The 20,162-nt window shown below is 47.6% G+C and overlaps 1 protein-coding gene across 5 annotated transcripts in view; it reads right to left on the reverse strand.

Moving 5' to 3' along the window:
• LOC117424605 (regulatory-associated protein of mTOR) overlaps positions 1–20,162 on the reverse strand; it is an 84,725-nt gene that overhangs the window by 39,591 nt on the left and 24,972 nt on the right. For all 5 annotated transcript variants that reach the window (XM_058992227.1, XM_034041122.3, XM_058992226.1 and 2 more), the window contains exons 4-7: positions 11,579–11,737; positions 9,737–9,883; positions 6,636–6,811; positions 5–64 (exon numbers count right to left, since the gene is read on the reverse strand). In XM_058992227.1, coding sequence (XP_058848210.1) covers positions 5–64; positions 6,636–6,811; positions 9,737–9,883; positions 11,579–11,737 — 542 coding nt within the window. The remainder of the gene's footprint in view (positions 1–4; positions 65–6,635; positions 6,812–9,736; positions 9,884–11,578; positions 11,738–20,162) is intronic.

Raw genomic sequence — 20,162 nt, forward strand, 5'->3', positions numbered from 1 at the left:
CTACTTCTCAATTAAATCCAGCGTCACTCCGGGAACCAGCTTGGCACTCTTCTGCATACAGAACCTGGAGAAACAGAGAGAGAGAGGGAGAGGGGAGAGGCTGTGAGATACAGGCTGTGGGTGGCAAATACAATGCATTTCAAGAGGGAAATCAAGCTGGTTTAATACAGGACGCGGATTTACTTTGTAATTCTGTATACCTTTGGGTATACCTTTGCTTGTTTAAGCGTAAAACAAAAGTGAGAACAGAAAAAAAGAGACTCTAGCAGCAGAATTAATAAAACAGACGACAAGTGTGAGTTTTTCTGACGGATAACAAACTGTCAAGTGTGGACATTCACTTCCTGTTTCGATGAACGCTACCAATCATCAGGATTTGTATATATTTTTACAAGCCCTGTGTGTGACACATGAGCCTCTTTTGCAGCGCGCTCCTTCGACTGTTCTGTGACTGGGGTACCGAATATTAATGGGTTAAGGACAGATTGTTCTTGAATCCAAGCATCTCTGTGTGATCTCACTGTATCTCAACCCAACCGCTAAACCTGTAATCATATTCCTCTCGCTGTATCTCAACCCAAACCTGTAATCATATTCCTCTCGCTGTATCTCAACCCAAACCTGTAATCATATTCCTCTCACTGTATCTCAACCCAAACCTGTAATCATATTCCTCTCACTGTATCTCAACCCAAACCTGTAATCATATTCCTCTCACTGTATCTCAACCCAAACCTGTAATCATATTCCTCTCACTGTATCTCAACCCATATTCGAGGTTCGACTATAGAAATGAAATCGAGAAGTAGAAACAGACCACGTCTGTCTGCTTGACCTAGTCTTGGCTCATGACTGCACTGGAGGGTTCCACTTCACTCGAGGTCTGGTTAGCACCGTAACGACACAGAACCCAATTTTCAATTTTAGGCAGCCTGCATCCATGCCAATGGTATTGCAGACAGGCAGAGGTAAACTATTCACCGACAATTCTGCTGATGCTTTCTTTAAAAAAAAAAAAAAAAAAAAAAATGCAACTTGCAGAGCTGACTTGCTGAATCATCATGATTAGTGAACACACTACAAAAAAAAAATTTAATACAAAAAAAAACCTGAATAAGTTTGATCAACATCTAATCAAGATGCACTGTGAAGAGAAGACCTTCAGCCTGCACATGCATTTACTCATTCAGAAGACCCGGCCTCTCTGTCCTGCCCCTGCAGAGGCGCAGTGCACAGCAGAGCAGTATTTCTCTCTGCAATGGTTTTAATAAAACAGAAACATGTGTAACAGGCTCTCACTGTTCTCCAGCCAACACCTCCCCCCAGGCCAGAGAACTGGGTCACGTCCACTCCCAGCACTCAATAGCGGGACGAAGGGAGAATCAATCCGATTAAAAAGAGCCAAACCAGAGGCGATGCCGTGCACAGAAGAGAAAACAAAGATTAATTAGTGGAATGCTATACTGACGCATCTCATGAAGTCGCCCTTGTGTTTCCAACACAGAGATTCATTTCAAAACGGATAACCCACCATGATTTGTACTTTCCTCCAGGACACTGAAGTACCAGCATTAGCGCTGTGAATGGGAGTGGAGAGCAGGACACTGAAGAGGTGGCCAAGTGCCATCCGTCAGCACAGCCTCCAGAACCTACAGTGCACTGAGGCAGTATTGTGCTGATTAGTGACGGCGTGCATCAGTTACTCTGGTTTAAAAGGGTTCCTGACACGCCTCTTTGTACAGTATTTACACTGCTGTTGGTTGGTTCTGTGGCACAGTTAGGGTACCTGTCAATGCTCCCCATGTGATTCATCCTGTTATCTAACTCAGGGATGGAAATAAGGCTCCTGCTGCACAGCACGTTTCATCCAATCTTGGTTTTGCTGTAGGTTTAATAAGACTGAGCTTGTTACCTACACACTGGCTAATCAAGCTCGTAGTAAAACCTGGAATGGGTGAAACTGCTATGCAACAGGAGTCTTATTTTCATCCCTGTAAACAATACACAGGAACTGCAATGCTGCTGCAAGCAGCAGAATGGGGGTGTGGAGCATCAAAAACAGGATGATTAAAGTTGAGTTTGAGACAGACATCTGGAGGAGAGCGAGTGGGGAGGAGAAGCATGCGGGGGAACAATCCTAGATAAAGAGTGAGCGGGCACGAGGGAAAGAAAGAAAGAAAGCAAACAGGAATATGTAACGAAGATGCATCTTTGCACATCTCAAAAGCTGCTCAGAGGCAGCCTGCAGCAGCTTCCTGATTGCCTCCTCCAATACACAGAACCCCTTTTGCAGCATCACATCAAGCTCCCGAGACCTCCTGCAGTACACAAGTCAGTTCCACTTCATTAGCTGTGCAATCGAGAGCAATAGGATCTCCGAGGCACACAAAGGAGTTTCTTTTTGTTCTGCATGTGCACAGGCCTCTGCTTTAAATAAATGCAAGATGATGTTGTTGAAGCTGACACCCTGAGATCCTTCAAGAAGCTGCTTGATGAGATTCTGGGTTCAATAAGCTACAAAAAACCAAACGAGCAAGATGGGCCAAATGGCCTCCTCTTATGTTCTTATGATTCTTTAATATAACCAACAGCACTCTAAAAACAAGTAGCTGGACCACAGCTGATTCTTGGACACTGAACTCTTGTGCTGAGCTTGGACACACATCACATAGAGTCTTGCACATTTCAGGATCAGATCTAGTGTCGATATCAAGATTAATTGAATAGCTACCCTGAGGGTCGATCATGGTATTGACTGATAAGGAAACTCTGCTCTCTCTTGCGTAGGACAGGTAACGTGTTACATGATAAATGCATTAGCTGGGCAACTCATCACCAGAGGGGCGTTGAGAGGAAAAAAAACAGGAAAGACCATGCACTGAGAATAGACTTGATCATGGAGCAGTGTGGCCTGGTCCTGTACGTGTGCTGGTGCCGTGGCTTTGTGATTCCTATAACCCAGCGCCTCAGGAATCAAAGCTGGCATTTATTAGGATTCGGGAGGCTGGCAACATGATGCCTGTTACAGAGAATTAACTGGGAACTCCCTGCGCCTCTGATGCAAATGAATTCCATCGCTCTAACAGTCCTCTTAATCTGCAGAGGGGCTGAACGATAAGCGGGAGAGACAAGCGCGGCTGTCCTCTGCAGAGCCTGTTTATCTGCTCGTTAGAGGCCGTGAGCAGGAGAGCGTGGGCACTCGCACACCGGCTTCTGAATACTGATTGCAGAAAAAAAAAAAAGAAAACGCAGCGTCTGATCTCAGGTCAGGGAGAGACACAGGGACACAGGGAAACGCAGCGTCTGATCTCAGGTCAGGGAGAGACACAGGGAAACGCAGCGTCTGATCTCAGGTCAGGGAGAGACACAGGGAAACACAGCGTCTGATCTCAGGTCGGAGAGACACAGAGAAACAGGGAAACGCAGCGTCTTATCTCGAGTCAGGGAGAGACACAGGGAAACGCAGCATCTGATCTCAGGTCAGGGAGAGACACAGGGAAACACAGCGTCTGATCTCAGGTCGGAGAGACACAGAGAAACAGGGAAACGCAGCGTCTGATCTCAGGTCAGGGAGAGACACAGGGAAACAGGGAAACGCAGCGTCTGATCTCGAGTCAGGGAGAGACACAGGGAAACGCAGCGTCTGATCACGAGTCAGGGAGAGACACAGGGAAACATAGCGTCTGATCTCAGGTCAGGGAGAGACACAGGGAAACAGGGAAACGCAGCGTCTGATCTCAGGTCAGGGAGAGACACAGGGAAACAGGGAAACGCAGCGTCTGATCTCAGGTCAGGGAGAGAAACAGGGAAACGCAGCGTCTGATCTCAGGTCAGGGAGAGACACAGGGAAACAGGGAAACGCAGCGTCTGATCTCAGGTCAGGGAGAGACACAGGGAAACAGGGAAACGCAGCGTCTGATCTCAGGTCAGGGAGAGACACAGGGAAACGCAGCATCTGATCTCAGGTCAGGGAGAGACACAGGGAAACGCAGCGTCTGAGCTCAGGTCAGGGAGAGACACAGGGAAACACAGCGTCTGATCTCAGGTCAGGGAGAGACACAGGGAAACACAGCGTCTGATCTCAGGTCAGGGAGAGACATAGGGAAACAGGGAAACGCAACGTCTGATCTCGAGTCAGGGAGAGACACAGGGAAACGCAGCATCTGATCTCAGGTCAGGGAGAGACACAGGGAAACATAGCGTCTGATCTCGAGTCAGGGAGAGACACAGGGAAACATAGCGTCTGATTGAGTCAGGGAGAGACACAGGGAAACATAGCGTCTGATTGAGTCAGGGAGAGACACAGGGAAACATAGCGTCTGATCTCGAGTCAGGGAGAGACACAGGGAAACACAGCGTCTGATCTCGAGTCAGGGAGAGACACAGGGAAACATAGCGTCTGATTGAGTCAGGGAGAGACACAGGGAAACACAGCGTCTGATCTTGAGTCAGGGAGAGACACAGGGAAACACAGCGTCTGATCTCGAGTCAGGGAGAGACACAGGGAAACATAGCGTCTGATTGAGTCAGGGAGAGACACAGGGAAACACAGCGTCTGATCTCGAGTCAGGGAGAGACACAGGGAAACACAGCGTCTGATCTCGAGTCAGGGAGAGACACAGGGAAACACAGCGTCTGATCTCGAGTCAGGGAGAGACACAGGGAAACACAGCGTCTGATCGAGTCAGGGAGAGACACAGGGAAACACAGCGTCTGATCTCGAGTCAGGGAGAGACACAGGGAAACATAGCATCTGATCTCGAGTCAGGGAGAGACACAGGGAAACATAGCGTCTGATCTCGAGTCAGGGAGAGACACAGGGAAATGCAGCGTCTGATCGAGTCAGGGAGAGACACAGGGAAACACAGCGTCTGATCTCGAGTCAGGGAGAGACACAGGGAAATGCAGCGTCTGATCAAGTCAGGGAGAGACACAGGGAAACACAGCGTCTGATCTCGAGTCAGGGAGAGACACAGGGTGCACACGACCTGGAGGGGTTTGCTCTTTCCTCCTTTGAATAATCGAATAAACAGACTGGAAAAAAGACGGCATCAGCTAAAAACAAAAAAAAATAAAAAATCCTCTCAATCAGAGCTAGTGCAGGAAGTTCGCTGTGCCCCTCCCCGGGGAGCTTCTGCATTCATTTACACAGGAAAATGAGAGCAACACTCTGAACAGCAGCAGCCCTGCCTCCACACCCCCAGCCCCTCGCTCGCTAGCGCTTAAAGGAATAGCGCTCAGGAGACTCACGTTTAGGCATGCAAGGTCTTTATTAGCGATCATTTACTCAAGCCTGTTATCAATACCCTTACACTCTGAGCTACAGACTCCATGCTCACCCCCAAGCCAGACTGCCGCCCCACACGCAGGCTTTCATTGGCTCAGTGCGATCACTGAGGTTGGAGCAAGAGCCCAGGAAGGGAGCGCAAAAGGCTGCCGACCGCTGCCGTAGTTTAAAGCAAATCAATGATGAATATAATTGAGAACGTCAGGACTAAACCAGTTCACCTATTCATTATATAACATTGTATAGAACATTTCTGCCTGCTCCATTAACCACATGAGCCATTCCGTCTGTTGGCTGGTTTCACAGACCCAGATTAGCCCTGTTCTTGGACTGCCTTACCTCAGGGGCTAATCAGGGTTTGTTCAATCTTTACCAGGATTTTTACCAGGAGTCCCTCAATGGCAATCGAGACCAGGGCACGGGTTATTATATAACAATGGAATCCAACCGATTCTGGTCACGTACATTAAACTGAGGGAATCACCCTCCCCCTCCCCCATGCACTCAAACCAAGCCACGCAGGGACACCTGCATTACATTAGAGTGGAGATTGCTTTTAAAATGCTGCAGCAGCAGCAGCCTCTTATTTGCGATCCTCCTACGCTTTCTTTCTCCAGCTTCACTCGCAGCTCTCAGGAATCAGGTCGAGGAAATCCCTTCAACACTGTGCTCCATCAGCTGTCATTTTCTGCTCCGGTGGACTCTGTAAAAACGCTCTTTTTGCCTCCCTCCCTCCCCATCAATACATGTATTCCTTAACATTTTCAGCCTAGGCAAACCCCATCAGGTTTTTGTTTTTAGCTGCGTGTCGACTGCCTCCTTGTCATCACCTCTAACCACTAAGGTACATTGGCACCCAGTCCTTAAGCTTTAACCACTAGACCACACTGCCTCCCATGCTCTATTCTGTGCGTTTGTGTAAAGGGGGGGGGGGGGGGGAGGTCAGTACAGAACAAAGTACAGAAAGTGCAAGTCAGGAGACAATATCAATCAGAATTTCAAAATTAAACTGCAGGGATGGGATTTAGTCAGGCTGATCCTTCAATCTTGTTGTGAACCCAAAATCGTTTCTATGAACAAGTCAATTTCCTCGTATTGTATTACAGCGAGGAGTAGGACAGGGGTGTCGAGAGAGGGGAGGGGTCACAGGGCACAGTCAATTCACAAGGACTACTAGAACCGCACAAGGGCTCTAACCGACGTTTCTAAATAATTTACTTGATCAAATAAGAAGTGCCTGAACATTTCACACTGATCAACGTCAGCAGGAGATACCCAAAACACCCCTGTGCAGGGAGACAGGTCCCCTGGGTGAGGGTGATGTCACAAACGTGGGTGTGGCCCTCACCAGCGCAGCGCGATCTTGATGGGCGTGGTCAGGCAGGATGTGAAGAGGTCGGCTGGCAGGTCAGAGTTCATGGGGAGGAGCTCGCTGGCATCACACGCTGCCAGCTGGATGCAGTTCTTCATGGAGGGTGGCAGTGGCACCTGAGCCAGGGGGTGGTTTGGGTTGATGGCAGCTACCTGAAGAGAGAGACACAGAGAGAGAGGGAGAGTCAGGGCACCGAGTTCCAATCCTACACGGCCGAGGAGGACCGGGGAGGGGTGGGCTCCATTCCGCACCACGAGACCCCAAAGTGCTGTGCAACAGAGTGCCAGGCAGCATGTCGATTATATTAACAATAACAGGCTCCGAGAAAAGCAATCAATCACAGGCTAGGCAGGTCAGGATGCTGCCGGGCTCTTTCTGAATGGATTGCCTCAGATCAGCAGGCTCATCTGCATGGAATCACTTTGTGCTAGTCTCCATCTGCACCACCATGGCAAGCTGGAGAACTCAATCCTGAGCTGGAGAAAATGCAGGCTGTGTCTCATGACAGGTCACTCACTACACTACAAATCGAAAAAAGACTACAAATGAAACAGCCCTGTGATTTAATTACGCTGTACTGAGAAACAAACCAGTGAACTCTGCTGGCAATCAGGTGTGGCAAGCATACCTCTCTGCCTCTGACTCTGTCTCTCTGTCTCTCCCCCTCTCTCACTGAGAAGCATGGCTAATGGGGGTCTTGTCACCTGGCCTGACTGCTTTACAGTGGGATTAAAAGCCTTCTCACCCTGTCGCCCTTCAGGTCTTGCTGGTGAGTCACAGCGCTGCCAGGAAAGACGTGTAAACCTGAGCAGGTGCCTGAATACAACAACAGCCTATTCAGAGCAGGCAGCAGCCTTCAGTGCAAAATAAACAAATACAAGAAAACAAAAGAAACATAAAAAGAATAGCCTAATTCTGTGCGTTTTCCCTGATGTCAGTCATTGAGTTCCTCTAAATCACATTTCCAATGACAAAATTATAACCCCAATTCAATCTGCCCCCCTCTGGCTGCTGGAGAGACGGGTTCCCTGGTCCGCTGGTTCAATGGCAGCATCACTGAGGACCAGCACGGAGTCACTGAAGCAGACATGCTGCTGGAGAGACGGTTCCCTGGTCCGCTGGTTCAATGGCAGCATCACTGAGGACCAGCACGGAGTCACTGAAGCAGACATGCTGCTGGAGAGACGGTTCCCTGGTCCGCTGGTTCAATGGCAGCATCACTGGGGACCAGCACGGAGTCACTGAAGCAGACATGCTGCTGGAGAGACGGTTCCCTGGTCCGCTGGTTCAATGGCAGCATCACTGAGGACCAGCACGGAGTCACTGAAGCAGACATGCTGCTGGAGAGACGGTTCCCTGGTCCGCTGGTTCAATGGCAGCATCACTGAGGACCAGCACGGAGTCACTGAAGCAGACATGCTGCTGGAGAGACGGTTCCCTGGTCCGCTGGTTCAATGGCAGCATCACTGAGGACCAGCACGGAGTCACTGAAGCAGACGTGCTGCTGGAGAGACGGTTCCCTGGTCCGCTGGTTCAATGGCAGCATCACTGAGGACCAGCACGGAGTCACGGAAGCAGACATGCTGCTGGAGAGACGGTTCCCTGGTCCGCTGGTTCAATGGCAGCATCACTGAGGACCAGCACGGAGTCACTGAAGCAGACGTGCTGCTGGAGAGACGGTTCCCTGGTCCGCTGGTTCAATGGCAGCATCACTGAGGACTAGCACGGAGTCACTGAAGCAGACGTGCCGCTGTGCTCCTCACGAATCGATACAAATAAAGGGAAAGCAACCAGGCTGAGGGTTCAGTTTCAATAAAGCTTTGCTGATTTGGTTTTGTTTTCTATATTTTATATAACATTAACAGTGTTCTCTCTTCATTTTAACCATCAAAGCTTACTGTACTGGCCTTAAAAATGACTCACGCACACAGTAGCTTCATTCCAAAAGAATGACTTTGAGCTGTCTGTCAAGTTTATCTAATTTATTCTACAAGCTTTGTGGCTTTGCAAGTCAGCACACCTCATGCCTGACCTGAACTGTCTCTGCCTGCCTGCCTGCCCGCCTCTCTGCCTGCCTGCCTGCCTCTCTACCTGCCTGCCTGCCTCTCTGCCTGCCTCTCTGCCTCTCTGCCATTCAGTCCTAGCCCTCCCTCAAGCAGAGCTGCCATTATTCTGCCAGACTGGGTCATAATGGTCCTGGGTTGTGGGCAAATATACAGCATCACAGTACAGTATAAGTAGTAAGCTCACAGTGCTGGAATCTCATTAGTTTAGAATCGGTCTCAGTTTAGTTTCTGCTGTTTCCAGATAATCAACCAAAAAACACAGCTTAAAAACTTTCCTGTAAATAATTTACAACTGAGATGTAGAAATGATGCGTTTAAAAGAGAAAAAAAAATTCACTGGAGAATGTTTGGGGGAAAAAAACCTATACCAAGCTGAAAGGGATGATTTATTCATTGCACATTGGTACTGCTGCAGCAGCCCACATATTATCTGGAGCCACAGGATGAAACAACTGACAGACGACTTACTGACTGTATTTTTTTTTTTCTATACACATTCAAAGCACATACGCAGGCAGATAAACACTCGCTTACTCACACACAGACACGCCATGCATGAAAATGCACACTACTGCTCCCTCACACACCTTACACATTCACATCCAATGCAATACTATACACTTGTAAATACAATGCATGCACAACACACACACACACAGACAAGACACACGCACACCACACACAGACACACACACACACACACACACACACACACACACACGTACAAAGTGATGACTGCAGACAGATGCAAGTGTCTATATGAAATTTAACAATCAAAGTCTCAATGTCAAGAGTAGGAACGCACACTTTCACACTGTTCATTAGTTTCTATACATAAGCAAGACATTTCACACAATGAACCCACTCCCTCCACCTGTGTCTCTCGAAGTCTTTATTCCAAGCAGGTCTTGAATTAGTTAAACTGAATCTCCTAAGAAGTCAATTAACTCATTTAGGGCCTGATTGAGAAAAAAAAAACCTCTACAGCATGAGCTCTACAGCGCCCCCTACCTCCAGCTCCTGTTCCCGCTGCAGGGCGAACTGCTTGAAAGACTTGACGATGATGCCGGCGTTGGAGCAATCGTACACAAAGATGGAGGGGCTCCCCATCCAGGTCTGCAGGTCGTAGACAGAGAGGGGGATGTACTGAGTGTAGTTCTGCAAGACAAGAAAACACGCAGCGTGCTCACACCAGACACCAACCCCAAACCACTGCAACGCAAGACGGCTCTGCTAGTGACATCACAACCTGAGTCAAGGGAGCTACGTTACTGGCTTGAGAAGCCAAGGTTACAGGTTTTACACTCACTCACTCACACACACACTCACTCACACACACTCACTCACCCTCACTCACTGACTCACTCACACTGACTGACTCACTCACATCATTTCTAAACAAACTCGTTTAAACCGCATGCAGCGGGAGTCTTAAATGTTACCCTGTTTCCCCACAATCACAATGAGCCTCATATGGTTCAGATGTCCACCTACGCTGAAGCAATACTGAGGTTTCTTGAGATGAGATTTTGTTTTCTTCTTTTTTCTTTCCAATAACCCGTAAGGTTTTGTCCATTAAGGGACAGGTACGGTTCACACATATTGAGGGAACATCTGCAAACGCAATGTAACCAAAGCATGTCTTTATTCAGTACAAAGGGAACACTGTTATCACAGTGCAGGACACCGTGTCAGACATTCAGGGAGATTTTTTGCGAGAATTATTTGCTCCATTCCTCTTTGAAGAAATTGGTAATTCTTGGCTACATTAGCAGCAAGCAGGTGTGTTGATCTCTGGACTTGCACACTGCTAGTCTGAGCAGTGGCTCACAGTGCTAGTGGTGGGGTCTGATGGGGGGCTGCCTCTCTGCATCCCTGGGACACTGACTCAAGGGAGACGGGGCTCAGATTACTTATTCATTAGGATCCTCTTTAACTGTCTGCATGGATTAAACATCAACCATTAGCTGCAGCAGCCAGCCAGCCAGCCAGCTTTAAGGATTTGGCCGCTGTGAAAGCAGATACATTGCACACATGGAGGAAAATTAAAAATTGAACCAAAAAGGAAAAAAATAATTTAAAAAAACTGCAGCTCATTTGGTAAATTGGCTCCATCCAGAGACGGGATAATCTGCCCTGACAAATGCAGTTGGACTGCTGGTTCGCTGGTTCCCTGGTTCGCTAGCTCCCTGGCTGCCTCTCTGGCTCCTTGGCTAGTTCGATGGCTCCCTGGCTAGTTCGCTGGCTAACTGAGCTCTGGAGTGTCAGCTTGCAGCCCTGCAACCACACGCTGCCCTTCAGCTGCTTTCATCGGTCTCCCCGAGACAGACGCCCAGCTTCATCCTCCACCTGCATTCCCTCACCTCTCCGAGTTAAATTTTAACAAAGTTACTCATGGAAAAAGTGAATAGCATCGCTCCGAGCCTACCTGCTGCAGCTATGCACCTCTCCTTACAAACATTAGAGCCAAGCAAGACTTTAACCATCCTGCCTACCTGCACAAGCTCCACGGAGAGTAGACTAACCCACGCCACTAACGACTTTGAATTAATGCATTCTACACTTATTCATAAAGTATTACAGAGATGGAAATAAGAGTCCCATTGCAGAGCAGTTTGATCCATTCCTGGTTTCACTAGGAATTTAACAAGACACACCTGAGCTTGTCACCTAATCAAGCTCATAGTAAAACCTGGAATGGCTGAAACTGCAAGGCAATAACAGTCTTATTTTCATCCCTGTGTTAAAATAGCTCTCCCACTGCCTCCCCTACCTTGTTAATGCCCCAGCTCTCTCACGCTGCCCTCCTCTAATTTAATAAAACCCCAGATCCCTTGTGTTACCCTCCTGCACCTTGTTGAAGACCCAGATCTCCCCATTGACGGTGGGACGGGGCACACCGTGCCCGTTGTAGTGGAACAGCACCCTCTCTTCCTTGGCATTGCGGCGCAGGGAGGTGCACAGCTTCTTCACCTCGTCCACCGTGGGGTCCAGGCTCTGCTTGTACCGGGCCTACAGAGAGAGAGAGAGACACACACAGTCACGGAGCTGGACTGCAGCAAGATACAGCAGCTGCAATGTGAAGGAAGTTTCCTCAGGCCTGGGAAAGCTGTTACAGGGTTCGATTAGCCCAACCAGCCAGAGGCCAGAATCATATAATAACTGATCTAGATTCTGATGCTCCCGGAATTGTGCTAAGGAATGTCCATACCAAGTCTCTCCCCGTCCCCGGAATTGATTACGCTGCTGTGCGCCTGTATCCCTGTCACTGGGACTGCTGCAGCAATCCCTCACTGGTGGATAATGAAAACATTACAGCCAAAAACTCTTTGTGTATTTAAATAATTGTGTTTTATTAAAATCTAGGACTGCGGGAGTTGAGCGAGGAGGCACTCTCTCCCGGGAGGAGTCAGGCTTTGATATGCTCAGCTCAGCCTCCTGCACTGAAACCAGCTGCAGTGCCACTCAACTGCTGTTTTTATCTCGTATTTTCCGTGATGTGATTTTGAATTTTCCCCACAGTGCTTCTGTACCTCTATATTCCGCTCTCTGCCATGCAGCTGTAAACTAATAAAGGGGTCCTTTTACAGTGCAGTATAGCACATACACAGTTTACTGTCGTCGTGGTTTATCCGTGCATTAACAGTATTTGTGAATTACCGAATTGAGAAATAACAATAATGCATAAAACATGAATAAAGCCAAGCACTGGATTTGAAATCAATACAGTGCTATAGCACACTGTGTTCTGTTTTTTTTTCAATTAGAAGTGTTTGATTTCCTACTGATGTTCAATCACAAGTCAACCAACAGCTGCTCATTGCAACAGCCTTACAAACCAGCCCTCAAAGACATCTCCTGCCCGCTGCTCCCAGCCGTTAACACAGCACTGAAATCAGAGCTTAGTTTCACTTTCCTGGAAAGGGTTAGTGTTTGTTCTCTCTGTAGTAATCTGTGTGTGTGTGCGCATTAATATTTAGCAACCCTGTACAGGATTGAGTGTAAACTACTGCATAAGCAAATAAACTGGCACGAGTCCCACAGCCTGACCTTCCAACACGCCTCTGCCCTGCACTGCGTACCTAGCGCAAGAGGAATAGGACAGGCTGGAGGGTTTCAAACACAACGCATTACTTTCCCTTACCTTCTGCTTTACTGTACATAATACTGCGATATCTTTTCTCAACACAATCATCATCGTTTTGATATTTTTTTATTAACTCCCATCCAGTTCAAGACTCTTGTACTAGCCTACAGATGCCTTGACCAGACTGCACCCAGCTACCTCCAGACCCTCATCTCTCCCTACACCCCCACTCGACCTCTCCGCTCCGCCTGCACTAGAAGACTGGCTCTACCTCCTCTACGCTCCCCTGCCTCCAGAGCCCGCTCCTTCTCCACCCTCGCTCCGCAGTGGTGGAATGACCTTCCCACAGATGTCAGGACTGCCCAGTCCCTGACCACATTCCGGCGCCTCCTTAAGACTCAACTCTTCAGACAGCACCTGTAGAACTCCTCTGTTTTTCCCCTGGGACACTTATCACTCTTCCTTAAATGCGCTTTATTTGCTCTTATCTGCCCCCTATTTTACTGCATTTAATCCTGTACTTCAGAGTACTGTAATCTAAAGTGTTTAATCTGTAGTATTTTGTATTTAATCATATCCTGATGTAACTATCACTGGCACTGTTATCTGCTGTATTATTGAATTGTATTTTGTCACACTTGTACTTGCTTGAACCAAAGTCATTGTATTTATTTTGCTCTTAATTGTATTATTACTTGTACTGTGATACTTGAAATGTATTTGCTTACGATTGTAAGTCACTCTGGATAAGGGCGTCTGCTAAGAAATAAATAATAATAATAATAATAATAATAATAATAATAATAATAATAATAATAATAATAATAACAACATGTCCCTGGTCATAAGTCAGTTTTGAGTAGTTCTTTTTGTTTTACATCAATTACGCTTCAGGTCTCCATGTTCGCTGGCTCACAGCGCTGGCTTTGTCGCACGGCCTGCCGGACTCTGGGACCTGCTTTCTTTTAGTTATTGCATTTTGGGTCGTCTCTCTAGTGCTTAGTGGCCTCTGAGGGAGGGGGTCTCAGTGTGTCACTCTGCATTAATTTCTCAAGGACACTGAAGGGGTTTGAGGCCGTACTAAGGGTCCCCAGGAGACCCCTACCCCCCAATGATAGTTGCAATGGTTTCTCTGTGCCCAGAAGAGGATGCAAGTGGAAAATGGTTTGTACGAGAGCGGACACAAGCCTGGTCTCTCTGTGCGGTCTGTGCAGCTGTTTCTGTGAAAGCGGTTTGCAACTGCACCGCAGTCACCGACGCTGTTTTCACCAGTAATGTACCTCTGTAGTAACTCCTCTCCCCCCTTTTATTTATTACACAAGGTCTCAGGAAAGCAAACAGAAAACACAGGGTTTTTTTTTAATAAATGATTTGCCTCTCCCTCTCTCTGACACTTTCTCATTAAGTTTTGAACTTGGCAGATTTAATCATTAAAAACCAGGGCCTAAATTGCATCTGCAATAACATCAAATTAACCAGCTCGCAGACGCCTAGGGATGGAAGAGGTTGTAATGGAATCTGGGATTGTTTTCAAACAGGATGGTAGATTCCCGGTGCAAGACACCGGTAAGACATTAAGATTCCTGTTGGATCTGTGTGCTGCTGTTTAGTGTTCATGAAAGGTGCTGTATAGGCAGCAATTGACAGTTCAGCCTTCTCAATTTATACACAGAGCAGCAGGGACCATCCTCAGCTCAGACTTGCTGGTCCTTAGCCTCTAATTTTAAAAATCTCCTCCACCCTTACCCTACAGCCCCAGCCTCCTGCAAACCTTTCGGGCTGCATTCGTGTGAAATCAGAATAAGTTGTTGAATGTATAGAAATGGCACAAATATTATAATTGGTCCGTGTGTGCACAATTTGTTCTTGCAGAGAATTTTCTTCTACCTTCCCTCACACTGCAGGTTTCCAATCGCACGGTCGTGTCTCTGAGCTGTCTGCTGCAGTGAAATCGCCTACAGCAAGAACAGCAGAAGAACCTGGACGCATTAGGGCTCTGCACTGAAACAGCTGGCTGTCAAAGGTGAGCTGAGTATACAGGGGCCTGACATTACTTTGTGTGAAAAGATGTTGCATTCCTTAGCAACTACCATGCAACAGATCTCTTTTAATCTACCCAGCTACACTGGGCTATGTTTTGGATGCAGCACTCAAATCATAGAAATAAAACTGACCAAGCATCCCCCAGGATACAACACTAAAGTAGCTTGGCAGGTATGAAGAGTGCCTGGTCCTTAACCCACTTAAACCCAACCCAAATCAGAGGGAAGTGGAAATGTAGGATCAGCTTCCAGCATTGATTTTAAAGAAAAAAAAAAAAAAAGTAAACGTAGTCAGAACACATGAGCAACTCTGATTTTTGTGCTTTTATGATGCTTATGACACTAGTTGCCCCGAAAGAATATCTTGGACCGATGCAAACTGAAATTTGTGAGTTCAATTTGCACAAAAGTGCGGTCAGTGTGCTTGCGTGTGTTTACATGCTCTTTCTCCGCACACTCAATGCCCTCCAACTGGCTGTCTAAGATCCCTGCTGTGGATATAAGTATTACAAAGCCCTCTGGCTTCATCTGCGGGATTATCTATAGTGATGCAAATCCTGACCCAAAAACACAGCAGGGTCCAGAGAGCCAGCGAGAGAGAGAACCACTCTCCCCATCACCGCTCCAGTATTACTGCCTGACCCCCAAACACAGCGGGGTCCAGAGAGCCAGCGAGAGAGAGAACCACTCTCCCAGTCACCGCTCCAGGATTACTGCCTGACCCCCAAACACAGTGGGGTCCAGAGAGCCAGCGAGAGAGAGAACCACTCTCCCCATCACCGCTCCAGGATTACTGCCTGACCCCCAAACACAGCGGGGTCCAGAGAGCCAGCGAGAGAGAGAACCACTCTCCCAGTCACCGCTCCAGGATTACTGCCTGACCCCCAAACACAGTGGGGTCCAGAGAGCCAGCGAGAGAGAGAACCACTCTCCCCATCACCGCTCCAGGATTACTGCCTGACCCCCAAACACAGTGGGGTCCAGAGAGCCAGCGAGAGAGAGAACCACTCTCCCCGTCACCGCTCCAGGATTACTGCCTGACCCCCAAACACAGCGGGGTCCAGAGAGCCAGCGAGAGAGAGAACCACTCTCCCAGTCACCGCTCCAGGATTACTGCCTGACCCCCAAACACAGTGGGGTCCAGAGAGCCAGCGAGAGAGAGAACCACTCTCCCCATCACCGCTCCAGGATTACTGCCTGACCCCCAAACACAGTGGGGTCCAGAGAGCCAGCGAGAGAGAGAACCACTCTCCCAGTCACCGCTCCAGGATTACTACTGGGGATTACACTCCCTGTTTGGGGGTCACAAAGCAACCAGAGAGAGAGAAATGCTTTAACAAGAGATGCACATTCCCAATACTATAGAGATAAGAACATAAGAAAGCTTACAGACAAGAGGAGGCCATTCGAACCATCTTGCTCGTTTGGTTGTTAGTAGCTTATTGATCCCAGAATCTCATCAAGCAGCTCTTTGGAGGATCCCAGGGTGTCAGCTTCAACAACATTACAGTGGAGTTGGTTCCAGACCCTCACAATTCTCTGTGTAAAAAAGTGCCTCCTATTTTCTGTTCTGAATACCCCTTTATCTAATCTCCATTTGTGACCCCTGGTCCTTGTTTCTTTTTTCAGGTCGAAAAAGTCCCTTGGGTTGACATTGTCAATACCTTTTAGAATTTTGAATGCTTGAATCAGATCGCTGCGTAGTCTTCTTTGTTCAAGACTGAATAAATTCAATTCTTTAAGCCAGTCTGCATATGACATGCCTTTTAAACCCGGGATAATTCTGGTCGCTCATCTTTGCACTCTTTCTAGAGCAGCAATATCCTTTTTGTAGAGAGGCGACCAGAACTGAACACAATATTCTAGATAAGGTCTTAGTAATGCATTCTAAAGTTTTAACATTACTTCCCTTGATTTAAATTCAACACTTTTCACTATATATCCGAGCATCTTGTTGGCCTTTTTTATAGCTTCCCCACATTGTCTAGATGAAGACATTTCTGAGTCAACATAAACTCCTAGGTCTTTTTCATAGATTCCTTCTTCAATTTCAGTATCTTTATATTTATAATGCACATTTTTATTGCCTGCGTGCAGTACCTTACACTTTTCTCTAGTAAATGTCATTTGCCATGTGTCTGCCCAGTTCAGTTCTGGGACAATGTGTAGTCCAGTAGTTAGGTTTACCAGGCAAGCCTATTTTAAGCAGGGCAGCGTTCTCTTCCTCCACTATCTCTGGTTTTACAATAAGTTCCACAGCGTTTGGTGCCGGGAGCCGACACTGCATAACTCTGATGCCCTTCCTCCTCCTCCCAGTGACCCCCAGGAGCCAGCAGCAAGCACATTTCTGCAATTCACATGTCAGAAGCTAGGATTTAAAATTAGACCTATTGATCGGTTTAAAAATAAACCTCTTCTTGATTTCAGTCCAGGCATCACGTTTCCTGCTTCATTCGGATCAACAGAACTGTGCAACCATGCAGAAAGAGCAGGTGCACTTTGCACCATCCGGCCTTCCTGTCTCCAATGCAAGTCCTGTACACACACACACACACACACACACACACACACACACACAGAGTGCTCAGGTGTGCCTGTGTGACTAGATTTACCTGCATGAGTCTCTCTGTGTAAAACTGCAAATCAAAATCTAACAGAGCTATAATATACAGCCACCAGGTGAAAGTACAAATTAAATTGGAATCTTGTTTTAAAATAATAATTGGATTTCCCCACAGTGCTCAGATTCACAGCTCTACTGTGTACCCCGAGTGCTCAGATTCACAGCTCTACTGTGTACCCCGAGTGCTCAGATTCACAGCTCTACTGTGTACCCCGAGTGCTCGGATTCACAGCTCTACTGTGTCTCCACAGTGCTCAGATTCACAGCTCTACTGTGTACCCCGAGTGCTCAGATTCACAGCTCTACTGTGTACCCCGAGTGCTCAGATTCACAGCTCTACTGTGTACCCCAAGTGCTCACGGGTTTACAGGAGTGTTCTTCTGCACACTCGGTGCTTCTGTTCGCCTGCATGCATATGTGTGTGTGTGTGCGTGTGTGCGTGTGTGTGTGTGTGTGTGTGTGTGTGTGTGTGTGTGTGTGCGTCACCGAGTGAGTGTCAGTTAACTCGCGCGCAGCAAACCAAAGGTTGGCGGCTGGTGCCACCATCACCAGCTCTAAATGTCACGGAGCGTGAAGACGCTGTCACACTGGCAGCCTTCGCGAGTCGCTGTGCAGACGGCTCCACGGATACCAGAAGGCTGACAGGACAGGAAGGGTGAGACGCTTTCCTGTTACAGCGCCACGTAGCACATGCTGTACTGAAGCTGTGCCATTCCTCGCATCCCCTCCACACACACACACTCACAGCACCGAGCCGGGGGTAAGCCATTAGCACTGCGTAGAAGCCAGGATAGCTGGGTGTTAAACCCACCCTCGTTTAACACAGCACGGTTTTTTAAAATACTTTAAGATGCTTAATACCTCAATGCCACAGAAAAGAAACTCCTGCTGTTCTGGTATTTACTGGCTCATACTCAGACAATAGTGCTCCAATGAATGGGCAGAGGAAAGCACTGATAGGGAGAGAGTGTGTCCTACCATCACCAGCTCAAATTGTGAAAACAATGTCACACCACTGAGCAGAGGGCTCCATTCTGCTAAGAAACTGAAACCAGCAGGCTGACAGGACTTTAAGATACTTTCCTGTTCCTACATGTCAAGCACTCTGTACTGAAGCTACAGAATAAGCAAACAGCACGCAGTTCAATATTGACTCTGAAAAAGACACGCTCTTCAGCACAGAGGGCACTGGTGGACCTGCATGGAGGACAGGGCTGCTGGAACATGCTCAACCTTCGGAGATGCTTTGAAGGCCAAGTTCAACTAAACAATGATGCCAGAGGCAGTGAACAGGGAGCACCTGCTAATTGAGGGTAACAGAGAGGTGCAGAAAGACTGGCACTACAAAACAGTGAGCACAAAGGGTGGTGAGGGCCACAGTGCACTGAATCTTGAACCCAGTTGCTAGAGAACCCCTCCATTCCCAGCCCCTCAACTGAAGCAGTGCGAGTCTCAGCCACACAGCCCTGCTCTGCTCTGCTCTGCTCTGCTCCCTGTCTGATCAGCGCTCGCTGCAGCACAGATATTTATTAATCTGCAATGAAGCCTCCAGCGGAATGTACATTATTACTTCTGCAGCACAGCCCTTCATAATGAGACCCTTCCACAATGCGAAAAAACTCCATCTTTTTTTATTTATTTATTTTTTTTAGCCATTGGGTTTTGTCGCTGAAACTGCCAAGGAAAAATGTAGGTCACACTGTCACCGTGATTTACACAAGCTGCTGCTGCGACAATCCGGCTGGGGGCAAATTAAAAACTCCCACCACCTCCAGGAGCTCCACGCAAGCCATAAGCAAATTAATTATTTAGCCGGCTCCTGAGGAATGCCCAGAGAGCCGTCTCCGAGACGGAACGACAAAGTGCTGCCGCAGCTCCCCGGGACGTGCCGAGCTTGCCGGCTCCCGTCCCCCACGGCACCCCCCTATCCCATGGGACACGTCTCTCCCCGAGCTGTCAAACTCACAACTGTCACACAGCCATCACGACTTACTCAAGCTGAATGCCTTTTTTATATAAAAAGACAAAGCAGCAGGTTTTACTTTCTTTAAACTTTTTTTTTTTTCCCCTCAATGCTGTGAGCCGCCTCAATGCAGCAGAGAAAAGTATCCTCCCTGTGCAAAGTGTTAGCCTCTGACAGGACTTGAAACTGGCCCCAGTCCTGGGTGTCAGGATTCCCCTGAAATGACCAGGGGCCGGTTTTTCAAAACTCTGATAACATGATTTCTGCGTTTGATCTGGATTATATTGTGCAATTGGGTTTTTTAAAACATCGAAATGCTATCGGGATTACTGTGATCTGGATTTCGTTTTGGTAATCCGATCGCACTTTTAAATCATGATTAAATGTTGCGATTGGGTTTTTCAGAATTTAAAGAGGAGATCAGGATTACTTTGATCCAAAATACCAGGATTATTGTGATCCTACTGTGGAGGTGGATTTAGCTTTTAAATGATCATAGAACAGCGATATTTTGTTTGAATTGTCATCGCAAACAAACGCTGTATGTCCAAATAGAGTGTTAGAATATAATATTCACATATTTAAGTTTTGTAGCGAAAAGGAAAACATGTATTTAGTGGTATAGCTTTAATAAAAAAGCATACGCATGTGCCTTCACACGTGCCTCCTGAAAACTCGTCTGAGAGATGCTGGACTCCCGACCGACGAGGAAGACGATGAAG

The sequence above is a fragment of the Acipenser ruthenus genome, chromosome 19, assembly GCF_902713425.1.
Source record: "Acipenser ruthenus chromosome 19, fAciRut3.2 maternal haplotype, whole genome shotgun sequence".
NCBI classification, from domain to species: domain Eukaryota; kingdom Metazoa; phylum Chordata; class Actinopteri; order Acipenseriformes; family Acipenseridae; genus Acipenser; species Acipenser ruthenus.